The sequence below is a fragment of the Erithacus rubecula genome, assembly GCF_903797595.1.
Source record: "Erithacus rubecula genome assembly, contig: SUPER_Z_unloc_4, whole genome shotgun sequence".
In the NCBI taxonomy this organism is placed as follows: domain Eukaryota; kingdom Metazoa; phylum Chordata; class Aves; order Passeriformes; family Muscicapidae; genus Erithacus; species Erithacus rubecula.
Window position 1 is genome coordinate 414129 of NW_027635670.1, and position 21488 is coordinate 435616.

At 38.0% G+C, this 21488-nt stretch overlaps 1 protein-coding gene across 3 annotated transcripts in view; it reads left to right on the forward strand.

The window, feature by feature from the left end:
- The window catches only part of TRPM6 (transient receptor potential cation channel subfamily M member 6), an 80894-nt gene that overhangs the window by 29156 nt on the left and 30250 nt on the right, over nucleotides 1-21488 (forward strand). For all 3 annotated transcript variants that reach the window (XM_079331456.1, XM_079331457.1, XM_079331458.1), the window contains 14 exons: nucleotides 293-346; nucleotides 2629-2769; nucleotides 4053-4187; nucleotides 5269-5549; nucleotides 6650-6878; nucleotides 7467-7613; nucleotides 8240-8374; nucleotides 9282-9410; nucleotides 11447-11698; nucleotides 12618-12792; nucleotides 14328-14442; nucleotides 16106-16305; nucleotides 18513-18645; nucleotides 20271-21397. In XM_079331456.1, the coding sequence (XP_079187582.1) occupies nucleotides 293-346; nucleotides 2629-2769; nucleotides 4053-4187; nucleotides 5269-5549; nucleotides 6650-6878; nucleotides 7467-7613; nucleotides 8240-8374; nucleotides 9282-9410; nucleotides 11447-11698; nucleotides 12618-12792; nucleotides 14328-14442; nucleotides 16106-16305; nucleotides 18513-18645; nucleotides 20271-21397 (3253 nt within the window). The remainder of the gene's footprint in view (nucleotides 1-292; nucleotides 347-2628; nucleotides 2770-4052; nucleotides 4188-5268; nucleotides 5550-6649; nucleotides 6879-7466; nucleotides 7614-8239; nucleotides 8375-9281; nucleotides 9411-11446; nucleotides 11699-12617; nucleotides 12793-14327; nucleotides 14443-16105; nucleotides 16306-18512; nucleotides 18646-20270; nucleotides 21398-21488) is intronic.

A 21488-nucleotide genomic window follows, 5' to 3' on the forward strand; every position in this document is an offset into this window, starting at 1 on the left:
GAGAAATATGTTCAGATTTTAATCTGATGTATAATACACACTTACCTTGCTGAAAATGATTTGTTGTTTAGACCAAAGCTATATCCGCTTCTTTCTAGAATAAATCAAGATTTAAGATAGTAGAAGTGTTGCAGATTGAGGCTGAAATAGTTTTATAAAGATTTATGGGTAGAGTGGGGAGAGTTTGAATCTCAGTAATTTATAGATTTCTTAAAGCTGATTTCTTGTACTGTATTGATTTTCTAGTGTACAGTGACATGTCTGTTCATTGTTTTTTCTGTTCACACCACAGAAACAAGGACCATCAAATCTACTTTTACACCATCTGGTTCGAGATGTGAAGCAGGTAATAGCCATAAGAAAGGCTAAGGACCAAAAATGCTGGATTAATACTTCAGTGTCCACTGGCAAGCTGCAATTAGATAATGCAGGGGAATTTTGGTAACAGAAGTGACAGCTTCATTATTACAGTCCTGTATCAGCTAAATAGTTTTGTCCCAGTTCCACTCACCCCCTAAGCAATTAACCAACATGCTGCTGCTGAGGCTCCCAAGGGTCCTGTACCTTAATTTCAAAGCCAGGCAGTTCATCCAGATCAGACTCTCTTTCTCACATTATTAAATTGACATATTGAAGTAATTGTACAAAAGACTTCATGAATTAGTGCAGTAATTATGCTTTAAGATTTAGTGCAGTAAATTTGCTTTAAGATTTTCTATTTTTTCCCCCAAAGTTAAAGAAGTCTTTCCTTGTTATAGCAGTAGTGAAAAGTTACTATGACAAGAGATAATATTTGGATGTGCTGCGTTGCCTAGGAGAACAGAAGGTGGCAGTGGATGACTACTGCATGGAGCACTGGTTCCACAAGTGATTTAGTAACAGCCTTATTATTTAGATGCATCATTAATTTATCTGTTATCTGTTGTACCTCACAGCACTGCTTAGCCAGGAAGGGATGAACTATTCTTTATGCATCTAGACTTCAACACAGGAGATTACTAGATCCAAATCTTGACTAATTGGCTAACTCTTTCCAGGATGTGATTGCTAAAATAAAATGAAATGGTGAGTTTGACTGTTTGCAGAGTTCTGTTGGATTCATGGAATAATTTTATTATTGTGGATGACTTTCATGTCAACTCCATTTATAGTTCTTTAAATAGATGCAGGGTATCCTGATCTCCATAACAAACTATTTTCTGTATTTTTCCATACTGATGAACATATTCAAGATCTAATTTATATTATAAATCTGGAATATCTATATGTTGAAAGGTGTAAATCTTGAAAAGACACTGAGCTTTTCCAGGCTGAGAAAACTCTCTTCCTCATTGAAGTGACTGATATGACCACTTCCCTGAAGTCCATTTACATATTTGTCTTTATATATCTCAGGACATTTTGGGAAAACCCAGTGTGTAATCTAAAGAGGAGCTTTTGGTGCTTGATATACAGTAATGGAATTCTTTAAAAAATGTCTCCACAATTTCAAATCTTTCTCTGCCTTTGTATAAGCTAGACTTGGGATCTGCAAACAGGTCTAAATGCTGAAAAGTCTTTTCCACCTGAGCTTCTGTAAATTCACATAGGTGCTCTGTGAATGGGCTGTGCAGTTGCAGTCAGATTAAATATGGTGACAGTCAACAGAATGATGTGACCCTGGATTTCAGAATATTTTCTCTGCTACTGTGACCATGTACTGTTGACCATGTTTGAATGAAGATACACTTCAGTGTATCAATTCAGAGTAGTCTGCTCTGATGGCATAAAAGATGAAGGTTAGTGCAGATAGAAGTTTCTACAAGCTTAGGTAGTCAAAAATACTTGCCTAACTCTCAGTGTCCTGGGGCTGTGCGGCCATAGCTGGCTGTACTGAGGCTTGCTACTGAAGTCTATTGAAAAACACCCTCAGTGCAATGAAGAAAAAACTTTTCACAATCTGAAAGGCATATACACTGCTAGGAATACATAACATCTCTGACTCCATTTATGTACAGGCCCATTTTTCCCTTCCAAGAGTTGCAGTTTAAGGTTTTACCAATAATTTTTAAAATCTGCATGGAAGAGAATCTATTCTTTAGAGAATTTGTCACAAGCCTTGGGTCTTGGAAGGACAGTGGAGGTAAGACAGGCAGTGGTGCTTTAAGCAGAAGTGGTGGGATACTCAGAGCTAGTGTATGTACTGTTGTTGTCCTACTTGTCAAGACAGTCTTGAGCTTCAACAGCATATTTCCAGTCTCTAGGAGTTAGACTGCTTCAGCTAAATGCATCTACTACTACTTCAATTTTAATTAATCAGAGCACCTAATCATCTCATGTTAGCCTTCTCTTGATATGAGGTTTTTATCCGTACCTCTGCTGTTGGTGCTTATATGAAGAACAGTTACTCTCACTGCTGGACACAGCTGATCTTGTATGCACTGTAAAATATGCAATGTGGTACAGTGAACTGCAGGCATCTCATTTTCCCCTCATTTCTGGAAGAGTTCCATGCGTGCAAGGAATGTGTACAGTTTCTCGAAAGATGCACACTTTTCCAGATTTTTCTCTTACAATTAGAGGGCTATGACATGGTTGAATGTTGCATATAACAGCATCATGGAATGTTTGTGACTTTTGGTGTTTCAGAACAGCCTTTCTTTGGATTACAAGATATCACTGATTGACATTGGCCTAGTGATAGAGTACCTCCTTGGTGAAGCTTATCGGAGCAGCTACACCAGGAAGCATTTCCGAATTATTTACAACGATCTCTACAGAAAACACAAGGTAGCTTCTTCCAAAACAGTTGTCATCAAGAAAAGCCAAAATGTAACACCTGAAAATAGCTCAGGTTGTCATCCTGGTTTGTCTGAAGGGCATAATTTATATGTATGTCATGCTTGTCTTCTTGAGAACTGTGGAGAATTTGCAAATAAAAGTGACAAATCTCCAGGACTATTGGTGGTTGTTAAATTATTTGTTAGTTCCGTAAATTTACCTTTGTGTCCAGTATCTGTGTTGAGTTTTGTCTATCATCCATCAATAAGGAATGACAAGATTTTACCAACCATCATTTTCCCTTTTTGGAAATTGTTACATGTTTCCTTCTTGCAGCTTAAACCACCTTATGCAAACACTAAATTCCACTTGCCTTGAAGTAGACTTGGACATGTCAACATTCTCCCTATTGGTTTCCCAAAATCAGTAGCTTAAAACTAGCCTGAACTTCTCAATAAATTAGCTGAAAATCATTCCCAATATTGCAGAAGGAGCAGATTTACTGTATAAGAATGATCTCCATTTTTGTAGTAGAACTGGACTTTTAAGTACTTCCATATGTTAAAAAATAAACAACAAGACCCTTTCATCCCCAAGAAATGTTTCTATGACTAAGAGAAAGCCTTGAGAAGAAATAATGAAACCTGTAACTTGGAGTGAATAGAAACAGAGAGAAGGAGCTTTCTGTGTCTCACTAGTTTTTAGCACAATGCTTAATAAAAAAGATGCAAGCAGTTCTGACACTTTTTGCCCTTTTCTAATGAAATATGACTTTAAGAGGGCTGGGTGAAACCACATAACAATATAACTAGGGATTTTTGGGAAGGACATTAGTGATTCAGCTGTTAACATTCTTCCCTCTTAGCTAAAACTGAACAAAATTTGCAGTGATGCTGGATGTGCCATCCTTCAGAGGAAATTATCAGCAAAAGGTTCAGGCAGTTGTCTTTCAAATGGATTATGGCAGTTTTATGAAAGTCAATACTCAGAAGAGTGGGTGATTCCATCTGTTGCAACCCTGTTTGTTGCAATTTGTGGATGCTATGCATGGAAAATCATTATTTTGAATTCAGAGACTCAGAAAAATATATGTTTGTTAAATGAGATGTGACACAGGCCATTTTTTTCCTTGATGGTATAAGCTTCAGTGGTAGCTATGGTGATTTTTGACTCACTAGTTTTTGAATAACATCAGTTTCTACATGCACTATTGCAGTCAGCAAGTACCAACAAACTTTATTTCTAATTTTTCATTTCTCTCTGCATGTTTTATGGTTTGCTTTTGGATCCAGAGAGTGGTCTCCAGCTTGCCTCAAAGCTTGTCTCATTCCTTTCATCAGAGTAATCAGATGGATAGTGGAATGGCATCCACTGAAAGTACTTTGCATTCTCAGTTCTTCAGAACTGCACAGCCTTACAAATACAAGGTAACATAATTGCTTGTTCTAGACTTTGTTTAGAAAATATCAGGGTGCTAGTAAATTTATTGACAAATTTTAATTATTATAATTCTACTTAAATTATGGTGGAAACAATGCTTTACTGCTTGCTGCTCATGAAGCACTTGCAATTTTTTTGGTGAAATCAAGCTCAGATTCCATGACAGTTTCTTAACTTCCATCCTTTAGTTGTTAAGGGCTTTAATTCACTAAAATGTGTATCACCAAATTTCTGAGTATGAAGCATACGTGAAAACTCTTCTGAATTTGGAAGAAATATAGGAGTTCTCTGATTTTCCTAATTCTTTCTCATAATAACTTATTAAAGTGCTAGAGTAAGACAGCTAAGAAGAGGTACATTCAGAGAAAAAATGACAATAATATCTATCTATCCATCTGCCATCCATCCATCCATCCATCCATCCATCCATCCATCCATCCATCCATCCATCCATCCATCCTCCCATCCATCCTCCCATCCTCCCATCCATTTATCTGACGAAACATATAGTAAAATGATTTTAAATTACTGTGTTGGCCTTTGTCAGAGCCAAAATGAACCTATGACAGCACTGAGACTTCCTCACTTTTATCAGTAAGACATTTTTTCCTGTACCTTTCACCAAGAAATACCCAGCTATGAATGTATAGCAAGTTTACATTACAAGTGTGACAGCAAAAATAATCTTTAAGTATCTAAGGTGTATTTTGATCTGTTTACTTTTTCTTCTATTGTGAGACATACAAAAAAGAGAGTAAAAGCATGGGGTATCATGGGGTTTGGAGAGTGCCCAACTCTATAGAAAGGGAAGTTATGAAAGGCCTGGATGCAGAGCAAGGTGTATTTTTCCTTTGTTAATATTACCAGCTTCTTAACATTGGTAATCTGGACATGGTCCTACCTGTGGTTTAGGACTCACATATATGAAGCTGTCAAATAGTTTGCTACTTGCAATTCAGATTTGCATGCAGTTTTAGAACCTCAATCATTCTCTGGGATCTTCTTTTTATTTTTCTTTTGTTTTCCTTTTTTTTTTTTGTTGTTTTTGTTTTTTAAATGAATTTGTAGGAACGATCCAGCCCTTTTCCAAAGTATAAGAAAAAATCCAAAGAAGATATAAACTACACAGAGAATTATGAGTCAACTGGTTTCATCTACCCCTATAATGACCTCCTGGTTTGGGCAGTATTAATGAAAAGACAGAAGATGGCTATGTTCTTCTGGCAGCATGGAGAGGAAGCCATGGTCAAAGCTGTTGTTGCTTGTAAACTCTACAGAGCAATGGCACATGAGGCTAAACAGAGCAACATGGTGGATGACACCTCAGAAGAACTCAAGAAGTATTCAAAGTATGAATTCTCCCTTCATTTCCATTCAAGTTCTCTGGTGCTGGGAATGGTTAAATACTACCCTAATCTGCGAAGTGTTGGTGATGTTGGTGATGCCATTGCCTATGGTGTATTTAAAAAGTGCTTTCAGATACTCACTACTGATACTATATAATGGATCTATGTGCTGGTGTGTAGTGCAGTGGAGAGTTACAGGAAAACTGTTTGCATGTTACCTAGAAGCATATTTGAAAATGTAGGTGACTAATGAACAGCCCCTTATTTGCTAAATGGTCTAGTGAAAGGTTGAAATTTCCCTTGCAGCTTCTCTTCCAGTTCAATTTGTTAAAGTTCAATTCGTTTTGGTATTTGTAAATGTGGCAACTATGTGTTGGACTGCTCAAATATATAACAAGCAGTAATGAGCAAACCAAAATCAGTGCTTAAATACTGTTCTGTGTAAGACTAAGTGGAAAGTGAAGTACCTGAATGAAAAGGGAAAGGGAGTACTGAAATTAAAAGGGAAGTAGACCAAGAATTTTCTTTGAGTTTATAATTTCCATTTAGTGTTTCCTGGTAATTTTTCTTGTTAGTAATATATTTTCTGTTTTGTAGATTTCATGCTTAAGATTCAGGTGCAATGAAATGTCCCTTTTTCTTTTGTATGCAGCTCCAAATCCTAATTTGAGGGGGAGGGTATGTACCTTCCTTTAAGAGTCTTCTCTGCAGAGGTGTTTTAAAGTCAGTCCAAGAGAAGAGGCTTTTGCAACTGACTGCAATGCTTGCCCACAGTGGTGATGAATCTGTTGGTTGAAGCAAATACAAAGAACTTTCTAGGGACAATTTTGATCACTGAGTGAGATTAAGAGCAAAACAAATAAAAAACAATAAAACAGGATGGCTCTTAACATTGTAATTACAACTAAATAGTTAGGTTTCCACCTCAAATTGTTTTTCACTAAGTATATCAATAAAGCAATGGGGGAAATGGGAGAAGGCATGCTTACTGAGATTGATAGCTGAACTTTAGTTACCAGAGTATTCACAGCAACCTCTTTTCAGCAATGACTGAGTTTGGCCTGACGCCTGTTATATGGACTGCTAATTCCTTTCTGCTTTAGGGAATTTGGGCAGCTTGCCTTAGATGTGCTGGACAAAGCATTCAAACAAAACGAGCAGATGGCCATGAAGCTGCTGACCTATGAACTGAAGAACTGGAGCAACTCAACTTGCTTAAAGCTGGCAGTGTCCGTGGGGCTGCGGCCGTTTGTGTCCCACACGTGCACACAAATGCTGCTGACTGACATGTGGATGGGACGCCTCAAGACACAGAAAAACTCCTGGTTTAAGGTAGCATTGCTCTATTTTTATTCTGAGGATTTGGGAGATTTTTAGATGCTTATGGGTTTGTTTTTTTTTTTTTTTTGTTATGAACATGTCTAATGCAGACTCAGACAACTGTGCTTAAGCATATGTTGCAACATGAACATCTGGGAAACAAAAGCAAGGGAGGGAGGAAGGACAGCACTTGCTTCTGTTTTATTGTTTTGCAAAAAGCATGTGTGGGTTGACATTAGGAGGAAGGATTCTTTGGTTGCTCTTCCCATTCTCTCAGGACTTTTCAGGCCTTCCTCACCTGTTCTTGCTTCCTCACATTGCCTATTCCCTGGCAGAGCTGCTGGTGAGAAGGATGTTTTCCAGACACAGGGAGAAGTATTGAAAACATCCCCAGATACAATGACACTCTTCAAAGCCACAAATCAGACAAGAGCAAAGCAAATCACAGAGGCTGTCAGACCACCATACAAATTTCCAGCACCAGTGGCTCCTTACCCAGCCTGTGGGATTGCACTGGTTTTGTGCTGGCACCAGGCACTGCTGACTGTGCTTCAGATTTATGCTATCACTGCTTACTTAATCTTGTGGCTCTCTTTTTAGGTCATTATGAGTATTCTCCTGCCTCCCACCATTCTGATGCTGGAGTTTAAAAGCAAGGCAGAAATGTCTCATGTGCCGCAGTCTCAAGACTTCCACCAGTTGTGGTATCATGGTGAACAGAGCCAAATCAGCTCAAAAGATACTTTGGTTAGTCTTTAGGATCAGTTGTTTGTGTGCCAGAGTCTGTTTGTTTACCACAGTGTGGTTCTGAGGAGTGAGAAGATGCTCATCAAGTGGAATGAAATGGCTGGAGACCAGCCCTCTCCAGAAGTATAGGTTAGGTCCCTGATTTGGATACAGATTTAGCTGTACTTGGTACAAGTTACTTCCTTTGTCCTGGGTGTCCCTTCTGTACTGACCATAATGAGAAAGTCCTTCCCAACCTCACATGTGATGCTAGTGAGGAAGGGAGCAGCTCTCCTTGAGGCAGATAAGAAATGTGCTTACACATGTTCTGCTTAATGATAATTTTGACTGTATCTATTAGTCTTTGACAAAAGTCCAGGCTACTGATTTTCATTAAATACTCTTTTACAAAACTCTATTAAAAAATATGCAGACAGTGAAACTGTGCCTTATAGAGCATGTTTCACACAGTGCATGTTGATTATTGCAAATGAAATGGTTGTAACCACACAAAACCAAGCTACAGTAATGCTTGGTGCACTCAGAACAAAGTTTACACATTTGTGTCTGCCTTCCCTCTCAAACAACACTGCCTTTGCAATTATAGACCATTATTTCTTGCTTTAAAGATGCTGTTTCTTTTAAAGAAGGGTTATGATGTGGAAAAGGCTGTTCAGAAGTCTGATGAAAGCCAAGCAGATGGTGGACAAGGAAACCTGTCTGGAGCTAGAAAAATCTATGAGTTCTACAACGCACCAATTGTCAAGTTCTGGTTTCACACGGTTAGTCATTCTAGAACCCCTCTTTTGGTGATTCAAATGCCACTTAATTCTGCTTTCTCTAGCATGGATTTGCAGTCTCTTAGTGGTGGGTGTCGGTGGGAAGCTATTTGAAAGTTTCTCTGACTATTAAGTGTAAAGATTCTGCGAAAATCATGCAACTGAACTAAAAAAAAACCAAAAAAACCAACAACAAATAAACAAACCACAAGGAAACCCACACCCAAAACCCCAGAAAACCAGTTTCAGGGAACTAAAGAAAATCTCAAGCACAGATTTTTACAGTGATTAGTTGCAAAGGTTGAGAGAGATTTGAAGGTGACCTTCTGTGCCTTTAATACTTCACTGATATTTGTGCTCCTTTCTTTAAGAACTATCTCTGGAAAAGTGAATATTTACCTATAGGAGATCATTTACTATAGGAAATGTGAATTTATTAAATAAATCAGTTTTAGTAACTGTGTCAGTAGAGCTCAGGATGCTTAAGGTCAGACTGTTCATTAGGTCAGATCACCATGCACATAAACTTTTATTCTGTTAGCTAGGTGTGTTTATAGGCTGCAACCTATTATGTTGGATACATTTATAGCATGTTCTTGTACATCTAAAATAAGTATTTTCCACCTGATATCATTGTGTTTTGAAGGATTTTATGAGAATAAACATATACTGGAATTGTTTATCTTCTGCTCCTGCTTTTTTTTTCAGCTCTAGAGTATAAGGAGAAGCCCATAATAACAAAACAAAACAAAAAAGCAAAACAAAACAAAAATTTGGAGAAGTGGAATAAAAATTCTGGACAGAGTCCCAGTAGTCTGAGTCCTTGTAGTGAGGCCAATCAGATGGTACATTTGCAGAAATTTGTTTGAGGTTTGAGATGTGTATGGATGACACACCGTGTGTTTTGCAGATGTCATACTTGGCATTCCTCATGCTCTTTACTTACACTGTGCTGGTGAAGATGGAACCCAGACCAAGTGTGCAAGAGTGGCTTGTTATCATTTATATTTTCACTACTGCTATTGAAAAAGTCAGGGAGGTAAGCTTTTTCCATTCATGTTTCTCATCTTTATTATAAATCAGGGAGTACCTCTCCGAAGAATGATTAATCCTGCATTATTTTCATAGAGAAATGTACAGGGAATTTATTTTTTAGAAGTCCAGTTACTGGGCCTTGAAAATGCATGTTAAATTTTGGCCTTAATTCTCTGCTTTTATCTGTAGAGCTGGTAGGTAATGGGTAGGTGACTGCTGCATTGAGATTTGGAATCTTGATGTAGGCACCTGGTCCTTAATTTTCTTGAGTGGACCATTAGATTTCTAGCAATAATATTTGTCTTTAGATATTTAATTTGAGTGAGAGCTTGTTATGAATTAATAGATATTTTGCATAGAACAATCTATGTCTCTCTCTCAAGGCTAACCAGCCTTCTGTAAATGCTCTTGGAAAAAAAAACCAACTTAACTTTAGTGCTGGATTTTTTGAGAACAAAAAAATTACATTCCAATCAAAATTATTGCAATTATTTGTAGTTTATTAGACCCGAACTTCTGGACACAACTTGCACTTCAGACCTGAGTTTGGGGACAAATGCAGCTATGTATTTCTTCAATTTTTATATCTGCTCTGACATGTCTTCACTGTAGAATCAGCACATAGTAAATATAGTCATGTGAATTGTCTTTTGTATGACTTTTAAAATGCTGTACTTTCAGAGGAATAAAGCTTGCCACAAAAAGCCAGCCACAGTTCTGAGCAAAGGATGCTGCAAATACAGATCACTCAAAAGACTGTGAAATCAGCATGAGAGAGACTAAGGATTTCAAGGGACAGTGAAAATACTAGGAATATTTCAAAGCTTGGATGCACTTGAAATTTCTGTGTCAGCATGAGATAAACTGAAAATATTTACTGTAGAATTGCCTAACTGAGAAAAATGTTAAATGTAAAATGGGTACACTTTTGAAATCACTGTTGTGCTCTTGTACCATCTTGATGGTGGGACAGCAGAAACAACAGCTTTTTTTTCTAGTATCATTGGTAGGACACTTTGAAATTGATGTCTTTACTTGACTTTCTTTGTCCATGTTCTAGTTCTGGTCTGTTGGCAAAGACTTTGTAGGACACTCTGTTTTAGCCATGCAGCTGCTTGACTGCTGGGGGCCCTGTTATATATAGCTGCAAACCTCGGTTTGTCTAGATTGTATCAAATAATTGTTAAAGCCTTAGGCCCTGCAACTGGTTACTCAGGTGAGTTAGTCTAGATCACTTGTTTACATTAATGTGTTAATATGCATAAATTCTTGCAAGATTAGGGCATAACATTTCAAAATCACTTCTTTGCTTGGCACTTATCAGTGCGATCTCACATAGAGCTGCATAATTGGCCTCACTTGTGGCATTGTGCAGAGGTTTTATTGGCCTCCTCCCAAGGATTCCACTTCACATGCTTGCTCAGTGAAGCTTAAAATCCCTTTGGGGCACCCTGCAGTTCAAGGAGTGAACATTTCATTCTTTACCTTGCTAGTTGCCGGCGCTCCTTTTTTTAACCGGTCCTTGGCAGAATACAAGGATCTTTCTTTGTGTTTTTGATCTGAAATAAAAGGCATTAGTTATTTTCCCAGTGGCAAGGTTAGGCTGATACTTTCCATTACTTAGGGGTTAATGAAAACGCTGTTGCGGGGCATGACCATCCCTCTAGAAAGTGCTTGTTAATTTCTAATAATATTTATGCATAAGAGTTCTTTCCTGGCTGCTCTCTTCCACGGAGGTATGTGCTCTTTAGTGGATGCATTCAGGTTCAGGATCCATTTTTTCTGCAGGAAGAGCTATCCCATTTGATGTGACATACTTGAGCAATATGACACTATAGATTAAATAAAAACCTCAATTGATGATAGGTGGCAATGAGCAGTAAATGGGCCTAAGACAAAAGAAAAAAAACCACAAAGGGTGAAAGGATTAATTTCCAAATATCACAAAATAATTCAGACAAAAAAAGGTTAAATATTGTATATGTGATTTTAATGGCATTTTGTGGTGTTTTTTAATGTTTCCCCCCTCCCTCTACCCAGGTATTTATCTCAGAACCTAGAAAATTCCGCCAAAAGGTGAAGGTGTGGATTTATGAATACTGGAATTTTACTGATTCTGTAGCTATCATCCTTTTTATGATTGGTTTTGGTCTGCGCTGGTCCAACCCCCCTGTTCAAACTGCAGGGAGGCTCCTTTACTGCTTGGATATTATATTTTGGTATACTCGACTCCTTGATCTATTTGCTGTGAATCAGCATGCTGGCCCATACCTGACAATGATTGGGAAAATGGTAAGTACTGCTTTGGAGCAATATTTCTGCAATTAAGGCATCCACATTTAGGAATATGTGAATCTCATAAGTGACAGAAAATAATAATAATAATTCACAGTGAATATATTAATTGAAAATACGATGATTATTTTCTTTTTGTGAGTTGACCATAATCAGATTACACTTTTCTTTAATTTTTTAATTTCATGGATTTATTCACAGAAGCCATTTTCACTTCATGCTTTAGAGAAGGGCTGCATTTGAACTAGTTTGCTGATCTAGCTTGGTAACAGGAGAAAGAAAAGTCACTGCTTCTTGGAGATGGGCTTACTATGACAGTTTATTTCCCTAACCCTTGGAAACTGTTTCATTATTATATTACTTTTTGATTCAAATAATTATATCCCAGTGTATCCAGGAAAATTTCTGTGAAATCAAAGTTAATTTTGTTTCTCTTTTGCTGTAAGAACTGCTGCTGAGCTGTCTAGTCTTGGGGGAACATGTGAAGATTCCGACTGAATTTGCCTCAGTTACTGAGAACTCTCTTCTTAATAAATTTATAGTCTGTCTTTCATGGTAATTATTTAGGAGGCAAAATAATTTTCACCGCTGTTCCTTGCTCTCAGATTGAAAGAAGCACCACTGAGCAAAATCACTATTGTAAGACCCCTGCATTTTTTATATCTTGCTTAAGATCTAAGAAGGAAATGTGAAGCAATAGGAGTGGTGGCTTTTTGCTCTAGGATGATTATAACATCTATAGAATGCTTAGGTAGTCCAGGTCATAGAAAAAAAATATTTTTATTTCCTCCAGCATATTAGATTATTAACTCTGGTTTTATATTCTGGTTTGTAAAAACAAACTCTTCCCTAAAATGAATGTCTCTTTGACATATAATTAGCACAACTAATTCTTTTACATAAACATGTCTTCCAGACAGGAAACATGTTCTATATTGTGATCATGATGGCCATAGTCCTGCTGAGTTTTGGGGTTTCACGAAAGGCAATTCTTTCACCAGAGGAGCCTCCTTCTTGGACACTGGCCCGAGATATTGTATTTCAACCCTACTGGATGATGTTTGGTGAAGTCTATGCTGGAGAAATAGATGGTAGGTAATTTTTAGAATGTAGCTCAACAGCCTAAATTAAGTATGTGCAGAAGCATGTCTACTTTGGTCTCTTGAGTTTCAACTACCTACTGAGTCTGTTCTTTCCTAGCAGCACTGGCTCCGGTATGGCTGTGTCAGTAATGAGTAATACTGCATGAATGAAGTTGAAAATATGAGTTTCTTTGTTAAAAATAAAGATTAAACTTTAAACTCTTTAAATTTAGTGTTTCGAATTAAACATACTGCAAATATCAGGACAAAGCATATAGGAACTAATACTAAGCTACTTCCTAGTCAGGAGATCTGCTAGTGAAACAAATTTCCAATTATATGAATCCAAAGCTGCTGATCTCTTAGAGAAAAGACTATAAAGCTGCCTTTAAGATGGAATGAATAAAGGAGGAAAAGAAATGAGAAATAAGTTACCTGGCTCCATTCTTAAACAGATAAACTATGTGCACATAGAAGTAATAGAACCAATCAATGTAAATAGGAAAAATCATTATTATGGCTTTGACCTTGTTTCAGTAAGAGAGAGGAGCCAGGCACTCCAGAGATATTTAAGCATTTCAGAGGTAAGGCACTCTTGTGGTAATGACTGAAGGTATAAGTAAAACAATCCCTAAAATAGAAGAGTAGGTATGCAAATAGAAGTATATATTTGAAGTAAATAGTTCAGCATAGACCAATTTATTAAAGTAATCTACCCTGTTGCATCCATTATTATTGCTGAAACAATCACACGTATTTTGGTTATATAAACAAAATTCTTTTAATGAAAGCACACTGTTAAGTTTCCCAGTTTAATCCATTTAATCGCTTAATAGTTCTAAATCTTTAGAAATTTGACACTTCCAAATAAAGCTGTGATTTCTCTAGTGACTCTTTATCCTGCAGAATATGTCCTGAATTTAGGGCTGCTGCTTTATAAGTATGTTTTAAGGTTTCCTCAAAAGAGTTAAATTTGCCTAGAAATCAAAAACATTGGAAAGTATTAATTTTGACAATTTAAAAACATTAAAAGAGATTCCCTACTTTCCACTATTTTTTGCTTTACAAATGTTCATAGCCATATATCATTTTGCACATGAGGTAATGTACCTTCAAGTTGTGCGTGAAGCAGCCTTTGAGCTGCATCCTTTTCACAATGAAGTCTGTGACCCTCCTGCCTTAAGGATCAAAGATTTGGATTTCAGCTTACTCAGGTAAAAGCCGTCCCCCAAATAGATTTCAGCTGCATCATATTTCCCCTTAACAAAGAGTGGGATGACTGATGTAAGAACTGATATGTACGAAATGTTCTGCATCTTGTGAATGATGGTGACTAGGGTTGTAATAGCATGTAGAGGTCTCAGTTCTCCTTTAGGTGGAGGCTGACCTTTAATTTGCAATTTAGTGATGCATCTCTGTGAAATTGGTGAGGGTTGTTCTGTTTCTTGCTGGGACAAATGAGAATCAGAGGTCATTGTTGTGCTCTACTCACCAGAGTACTACTCACCTGTGCTACCCATGTTCTGTATGTCCTTCGTTTCTAGTTTGTGAAACCAATGAAGACTGTCCTCCTGGATCCTTTCTCACACCATTTCTGCAAGCTGTCTACCTTTTTGTGCAGTACATCATCATGGTCAACCTACTCATTGCATTCTTTAAGTAGGTACCTTGGTATTGTTGCAAAAGAAACTAATGTATTTTCTGCCAACACTTCATGAAAGATTTTCACCAAAAATGCCCCAGCAAGGGCACATTGATGGTGGTTGTTGTACCCCATCTGCCATGGGGGTAAGTCAAATAAAGGAAAGAGTGATGATAGCAAGATGGTGCCAGGAAAGGGGTAGTGAGAAGACAGATAAACTCTTTCACTACTTCAAAAGAATCTTACTCTGTGAGAGCAGAGAATTGCAGCTGGCAAAAAACCCAACCTTAATTAATCTCTGAAGTAATCTTCCCTTCCTAAAAGTTGTATTTGTTTTGCAAAGGGCCCATATAATATTCATCATAGTGTAGGCCAAGTTTTAAACTGGCAGTTAAATGGCAGGTGTTCAAGCAAAGAGGATAATAACTGTAGGAATATGCTTTTTCTTTAGGAAATAATTTGAAAATTCTTACTTAATGCAAGCTCATATGTTCTAGACTGAAATCTAACTGTGCTGTTTCCAACAATTTACCTTTTTATCTGTGCTGCCATAGCAGAAAGGGTCTTTATAGTAATTCTATAGTAATACATAGTAATTTATCATGGTCTTTATAGTAATACTAACCCTTCACATTTTAACATGAATCCATTGTAGTGGATCAAGTTCTGTAAAATATTAAGAAAGAGCAGCCTAATCCAGTTCTTTACTTTTTCCTTTAGTTCTAGATTTCTGGGGAAGAAAATATTTAAAAAAATTAAAAATACAAAATTAATAGTAATATTAAAATATTTCAAAATAATAAAAGAAGTCGTTAATATACAAAAAACCTGACCTATTGAAACTCATTCTACTTCCACTTTCAGTAAGAAATCTCTTTCCTGGAATTATGTCAGAGAATCAAGCTATTATTTTATACACTATGTATTATTTTACATGTGTGCAATTGTTATTTGAATTATTTCTGGAATTAAACCTTTAGTAATGATGATATGGTAAATCTTCTGCATAGTGATGTGATTGTTCCAGAAGGTGTGAGAAACACATTTAATTATGCTCTCAGTAGGAAAGTTGATATTTTTGTGATTATAGGCTGGGTGTGTATGCAGCTGAGTGACAGTGCACCTGAAATGACAGTGCTAGAAACCATAACATTTCTTTCCTGTTCTTTCATAGTAGATACAGAAAATTACTCAGTGCAGCCATGTTTAATAATTTCACATCTCCAATGTGTATTCTGCAGAAGAATGGCTCATGTAGCTGCAGCAAATATATTTTTAGGAAGAATTCACAAAACTATTTTGTTACAGTCTTCCCTTGGTCTGGCACCTACTTTTAATCCAGTCCAAAGGCAAACAATGCTGAATTATCAGGTACAAATTAAAATTTAAATAGCATGACTGGGATTTCAAAGTCATGTCAGTGGCATCTTTTGCTCAACTCCCATTACTGTGAATGAGAATTGGATCTCCAAGTCTGTTAGTCAGCTCTGAAGATCTCATTCTCAGTGCAGTAGCTGCAGGCATTGCTAAATGAGAGTTGCTAACCTGATTAACCTCACTGGAGGAATGGGACCAGTGTCAGATTAGGTCTGTAGGCAAGTGCCTTGTGCTATATTTGGACTATTCCTCACATGAGTGTTTTACCCTCCTTCCCCTGTCCCTCTGTGGCTCTCTCCTCAGCAATGTTTACTTTGATCTGAAATCCATATCGAACAAGCTCTGGAAGTACAACCGCTACCGCTACATCATGACCTACCGCGAGAAGCCGTGGCTGCCTCCACCCTTCATCCTCCTCAGTCACTTTGGGCTTCTGGTGAAATGCATCTTCCACCACCAGCCCCCAAATGAGCTGGACCAAGAGGAAGGCGATGTTGGACTAAGTAAGCTGGGAACTAAAAGCAGTAGTTCATCACCTCTCCCATCACTGAGGAGTTGAGTTTAAAAAAAAAAAAAAAAAAGAAAAAGGGAATGCTTTGCTTTGTATTTGGACATTGCTGTGCTATGTTCCGTGCCTCAGTCAAGATACTTCACAAATCTGAGCTGAAATGAAGAGACACCAACTTATTCTGTAGGAACTAAATAATTTCTTATTGTAAAAGAAATTAAGAAGTGCCAAAGATACAAATTTCTGTATGTTTGCCATGAAGGCACCAAAGTATCTGCAGAGCCCAAGGGCATAAGAGATGCAGTGATGGCAGATGCAGAGAGGGAGCATGGGAGCTTCCTTGCTGCTTCCATCCCTTTGTGCACTGACTTATCACTGCATCTTACTGTCTTTGCTTTTTCCAGCCTGAACTTCTTCATGCCAGGTTTTTCCTAATGCCTCCTTAAGGTGGTGCCAGTTTCATGTCCCACTGTCACCAGCTCTGCCAAGAGTAGCCTGAACTGTTGTGGGAAGGTGATCTCAAGATGTTGGGATTGAAATGAATACTCAGTTGTGAGGCTTGCTGGTGGATGAGGCAGGCAAATGGAGAAGAGGTGACTGCAAAAGTATCTAAAAAAACATTGGGAAGCACAGGTACTTTTAGCATCATACAGCATCATCCTTTTTTATGCAACACATGCTCTTGATAGAGGGTAATAGAGGTGGGCAGATCTTGGGTGGGTTATGGTTCACTTAGAATTTTCTCTGCTGAACATGAATCTCTGAAGATATTTGGCATGATCACAGGTAGTTAGAGATCTCAAAAACAGGCTTACCTAATCAGTGCTGAATGCTGTACTGCTGCTGCCTGGTTCAGCTTCCCCATCATGATTGGATACAACTGCCTCCCTTTGAAGTGCCATTGCTTGTTTTATGTGCTTGTTTTATTGCTTATTTTATGACGGTGTAAGTCAATGGCATATCATAGAGGGTGTCTTGTAGGGAGCATTAGACTAAAGGACAACTGAAACTCTGCTTAGGACATCTAAAAATCCTTTCACAGAGGAGAGCTCATGGTTTTCTTACATTACTCTCAGAAGGAGAATTCTTTTCTGCTTAGGCACCTCTGCGCACTGTTTCTATACACTTATGCTTGATAGCTTTCTCTTTTTAGTTTTGGTGTTATAATGAACTGGTTTTCGTGAGTACCCAGAGCCACCCTGTGGAAATTCAATATCGAGATAGAGACTAAAATTTTGGAGGAAGGAACACAGGTCAAATAGGGGAGAAAAGTTCCTGCAAGGTGATCAAGTCTCATTAGGAGTGAGAAAGGGAACCCCAGAACACGGTGGGGGTTCACTGCTGAGCTGTATGTTGCAGCTGAGTACTACATTCTTGTAGAAAACACAACCTTGTTGCTTGGAACAGGCACTCCTCTAGCAAGTACAATGAGGACTTTGGTACATAAAAAGGGACACAAAATAGGAGCTTGGAGAGTGTGGGATTTGAAACAGAGAAGAAGATTTCCACCATATAGATTTCATTGTACTGCCTTGTAATGGAGCTGTTCTCAGAAGCCTTGGTGTGCAAGAAGACTAACACCACAAGCAGCCCAAGTTATAGAATTTGAAACTTCTGAATGCTTTTTTCCCCAATAAGGTTGGGATGGAAGATCTTAATGTTTTATACATACAAACTTTAATTAAGTATATCGGAATGGTTTTACATATGGGCATATTAGCCAATTAGTTTTAAAAAAAAAAAAAAAAAAGCTTTGCAGCTTTGAGCACCTGAATGGACTGTAATTGTTATAGGTAACTAGCTCTAGATGAATGCCTGGGCCAAACTGCAGTGGATTTTTTGTCAGGTTTACATATTCATATCTGAATTTATCAAAATAAAGGAAAAAGTTTGTGAGAAAATGCATCTTTGTGAGCAGCCATTCAGATATGTATTTTTGAGGCTTTAAAGGGGAGTATACTGGAATTTTTGCCTATGTGGTTTTGTTCACTATGTTAGGAAAGACAAAATCCCACATTTTCCTGTATATGAGGTATTATACTCAAACCCAAATTCATGCAGTTAGGCCTGTGTAATTCTTGTCAAGGGAGGGAGTATAAACATGTTTTTGTCCTTTTTTTTCTCTTTTTTAAACTCATGCATCATAATAAATGATTGCAATTATTAGCATGCTTCATACTGATTCCTGCCTCTTTTGTTCAGAACTGTACCTGAGTGATGAGGAGTTAAAGAAACTCCATGACTTTGAGGAACAGTGTGTAGAAGAATATTTTCATGAAAAGAATGAAAACCTGAGTTCCAGTGGCAGTGAAAGGATCCGTTTGACCACAGAAAGGTGTGTTTTAATGCATGTTTATGTTCTTTTTATGAATTTGTCATACAAAAAGACTTTGATAAGTTAATGCTTTTGGAGCTGGTTATGGCCACTGAGAACATGCATGGGCCTTGTTAATTTGATGGAAATGTGTCTGTTTCTGTATCTACACCTGTTTGAGGTGTATGGATCCAGCTCTGTCTGGGAAGCCTTGCTGACAGAATCACATCCCCAGAGGAGTGCACTGTGCACATGGTTAAAGGGGTACAGTGAGGTGTTGCTCACTTTCACTTGTGCAGACCAGGCAGCACTAAAAAAACAACACAGAGAACAGCATACAATATGTAATTGTATTTAAAAGCTTAGAAGTGTAGGTACACTGTGAGATTATTGCTTGTGATTGAGTATAATTGCTATTTACAGAAACAATCAGAAAACCATTGTAGCATTATTTGCAATGTAGTGTCTTGGTTTACACAGTGTCAAGACACAACTACCAAAAGGGTTTCAAAACAATCAGTATTGGCCTAATTTAGCTTTCTATTAAAATCAATGGCAAATTGCCATTAAGTTTAATGGAAAGAGTTCAAAAAATGGACACTGTAAAAAAGTCTTACTGAATGCCAGCACTGATTTCATTTAACAAATGTATTTTGCCTAGAGAAAACATAATCTTATTTTCTGCAGTTAAACACAGAAGCAAAATAAACATTCCCTCTAAAAGAAATTAAATAAGTAGCTTTGTTCAGAACCTGCAGAATTGATAACTTTGAGAAGGTTTCATTTAGTGGGTAAATATGGGTCTGGAAAGGATTTTTTTCTGAGTGCAAGTGAAACACTCTTTGCAACATTGCAAGAAATTAATTTAGATGAATAAAATATTTGTCCTTGATTTTATTCAGCTGTGGCTCAGTACTACATATTTTAGTTACTCTGTGACAAAGGAAAGCAATGGTTACTGCATATTGCCTTCAGCTAGCTTATCATCATCCCAGGGATAAAGTACCACAGAGTATCTTCAGGAAATAGGAAGACAATGATTTGGTTAAAATGATGCAATTCCACACTAAGAAGATTCTGGAGTTTTCACTAGAGATTTGAGGATAATAAAAAAAGGCTTTGTTTTTTCTGGGCAGTTGATTTTTACCTGCCTCCATAAGATCCATAGAATCTGCTTCCTGATACCAAGTCTGTTCTAGGGAAGACCCATTTCTCAGCAGACTCTGGTATTTGAAAAATGTAGGATTAAAGAATACCCAGCAGTTTGTGTGAGTCTTATCTTTCTCATGGTTGCACAGGAAATGTAAAATGAAGGATGTCCAGCTGACAGGAAACATAATTCATGTGCTGCCATCAATGGTTTAGTAGTTCTGTAGCAATGAATTGGTACTAGTAAGAAAACAACAAATCTTAAAATAGGTACTCCTTGAGACAAAAAGTCTGTTTCCTTAAGAAACCCACTGGCAGTTTGGGTGAGTTTTGTCAAATACAGATATTAATGGGAATGTAAGTCACGAATAAAAAAAAAAAAGTCTGTTTGAAACACTGACTTTCTGAAATGCATTAATGGTTTCTTTCACCATCTCGCAGTCAGATGTAAAGATGTGTGTTCTGGCATTTTAGTTATGTTTCCCTTTTCTACCTAGAGTGGAAGAGATGTTTCAACAACTTAAAGAAGTGCATGAGAAGGTATTTTATATCAAGGAGTCTCTGCTCTCTCTGGACAGCCAGCTAGGACATTTGCAAGACCTGTCTGCCCTGACAGTGGACATCCTGAAAGTGCTTTCAGCTGTAGACACCTTGAAGGTGGAAGAAGCCTTGCTGGCTGACACAAAACATCAAGCTAGGAAGCTGCCCCATAGCTGGAGCAATGCATTCTATTCCAAGACCTTGAGCAGCCTGGAGGGCTTGTATGACAAGAAATACCACTATTACAGCATGCCACCCTCCCTCTTACGGAGCCTGGTGAAGACACAGTCTCCATCAGCGTGCAAACTCTTGAAGCCTGAGGGTAACAGGGTGGTAGAAGACAGCTCTGAAAAGGCAGAAATAGAAACAGACACGCTCACTTCAGGAGTATCCTCTGAGACTAAGTCGACACCTAGGTATGGGCAGTTTTTACTGGTGCCCCCTGACCATCAGGGAGGGTCTTTTTCTGAGGATGTCACCTTAAATTTGTCCTTTTTAAATACTGCTGCTAAGTACAGGGATGTAGCATTCAGAGATGACCTGCAAAGTAGCACTGTGGTTCAGCAAAACCTGCCAGGTATCAGCTTCCTTGGAAAAGGGACAGAGGGTTATCAATGGAGCCGGAGAGACTTTGTTATTCATTTGCCATCAGAGAAGATTAATGCTGCAGAAGCTGTGCATCCTCTTGATCTCCAGCTACCGCTGGATATTGGAGAAAGTGCAGCATCCCCCTGCCATGACAGAGAAGAAACTGAAGGTGGTTATGTCAACTGGGGATTCTCTGAAGGTGATGAGAAAGGAGTTTTCAGCGCAGATCCAAAGAATAAAGCCCTGTACCTACATTCCTCCTATGACAGGGACAACAACTGCCAGAATAATCCCGCCACGCATGTCCAGTTAAGTGATTCGAAGTCCTCCTACAACTCTGTAAAATCAGGTCACAGCAGCAGCATCTCTCAGAACAGGCTGAAGCGAAGCATCTCCTGGATCAGCCCTCTCTGGAGGGACTGGAGTTTCTGCAGAAGCAACAGCTTACCATTGCCTAAGAAACAGAGATCAGGGAAAATCTGCGAACCTGTCGGTGGTAATTATAAAACATTAAACCTGTACAGTATCTTTGACTGGAGAGCCCAAGACATTACAAAACTGTTTCCAGATGGGGTATTGGATGCAGT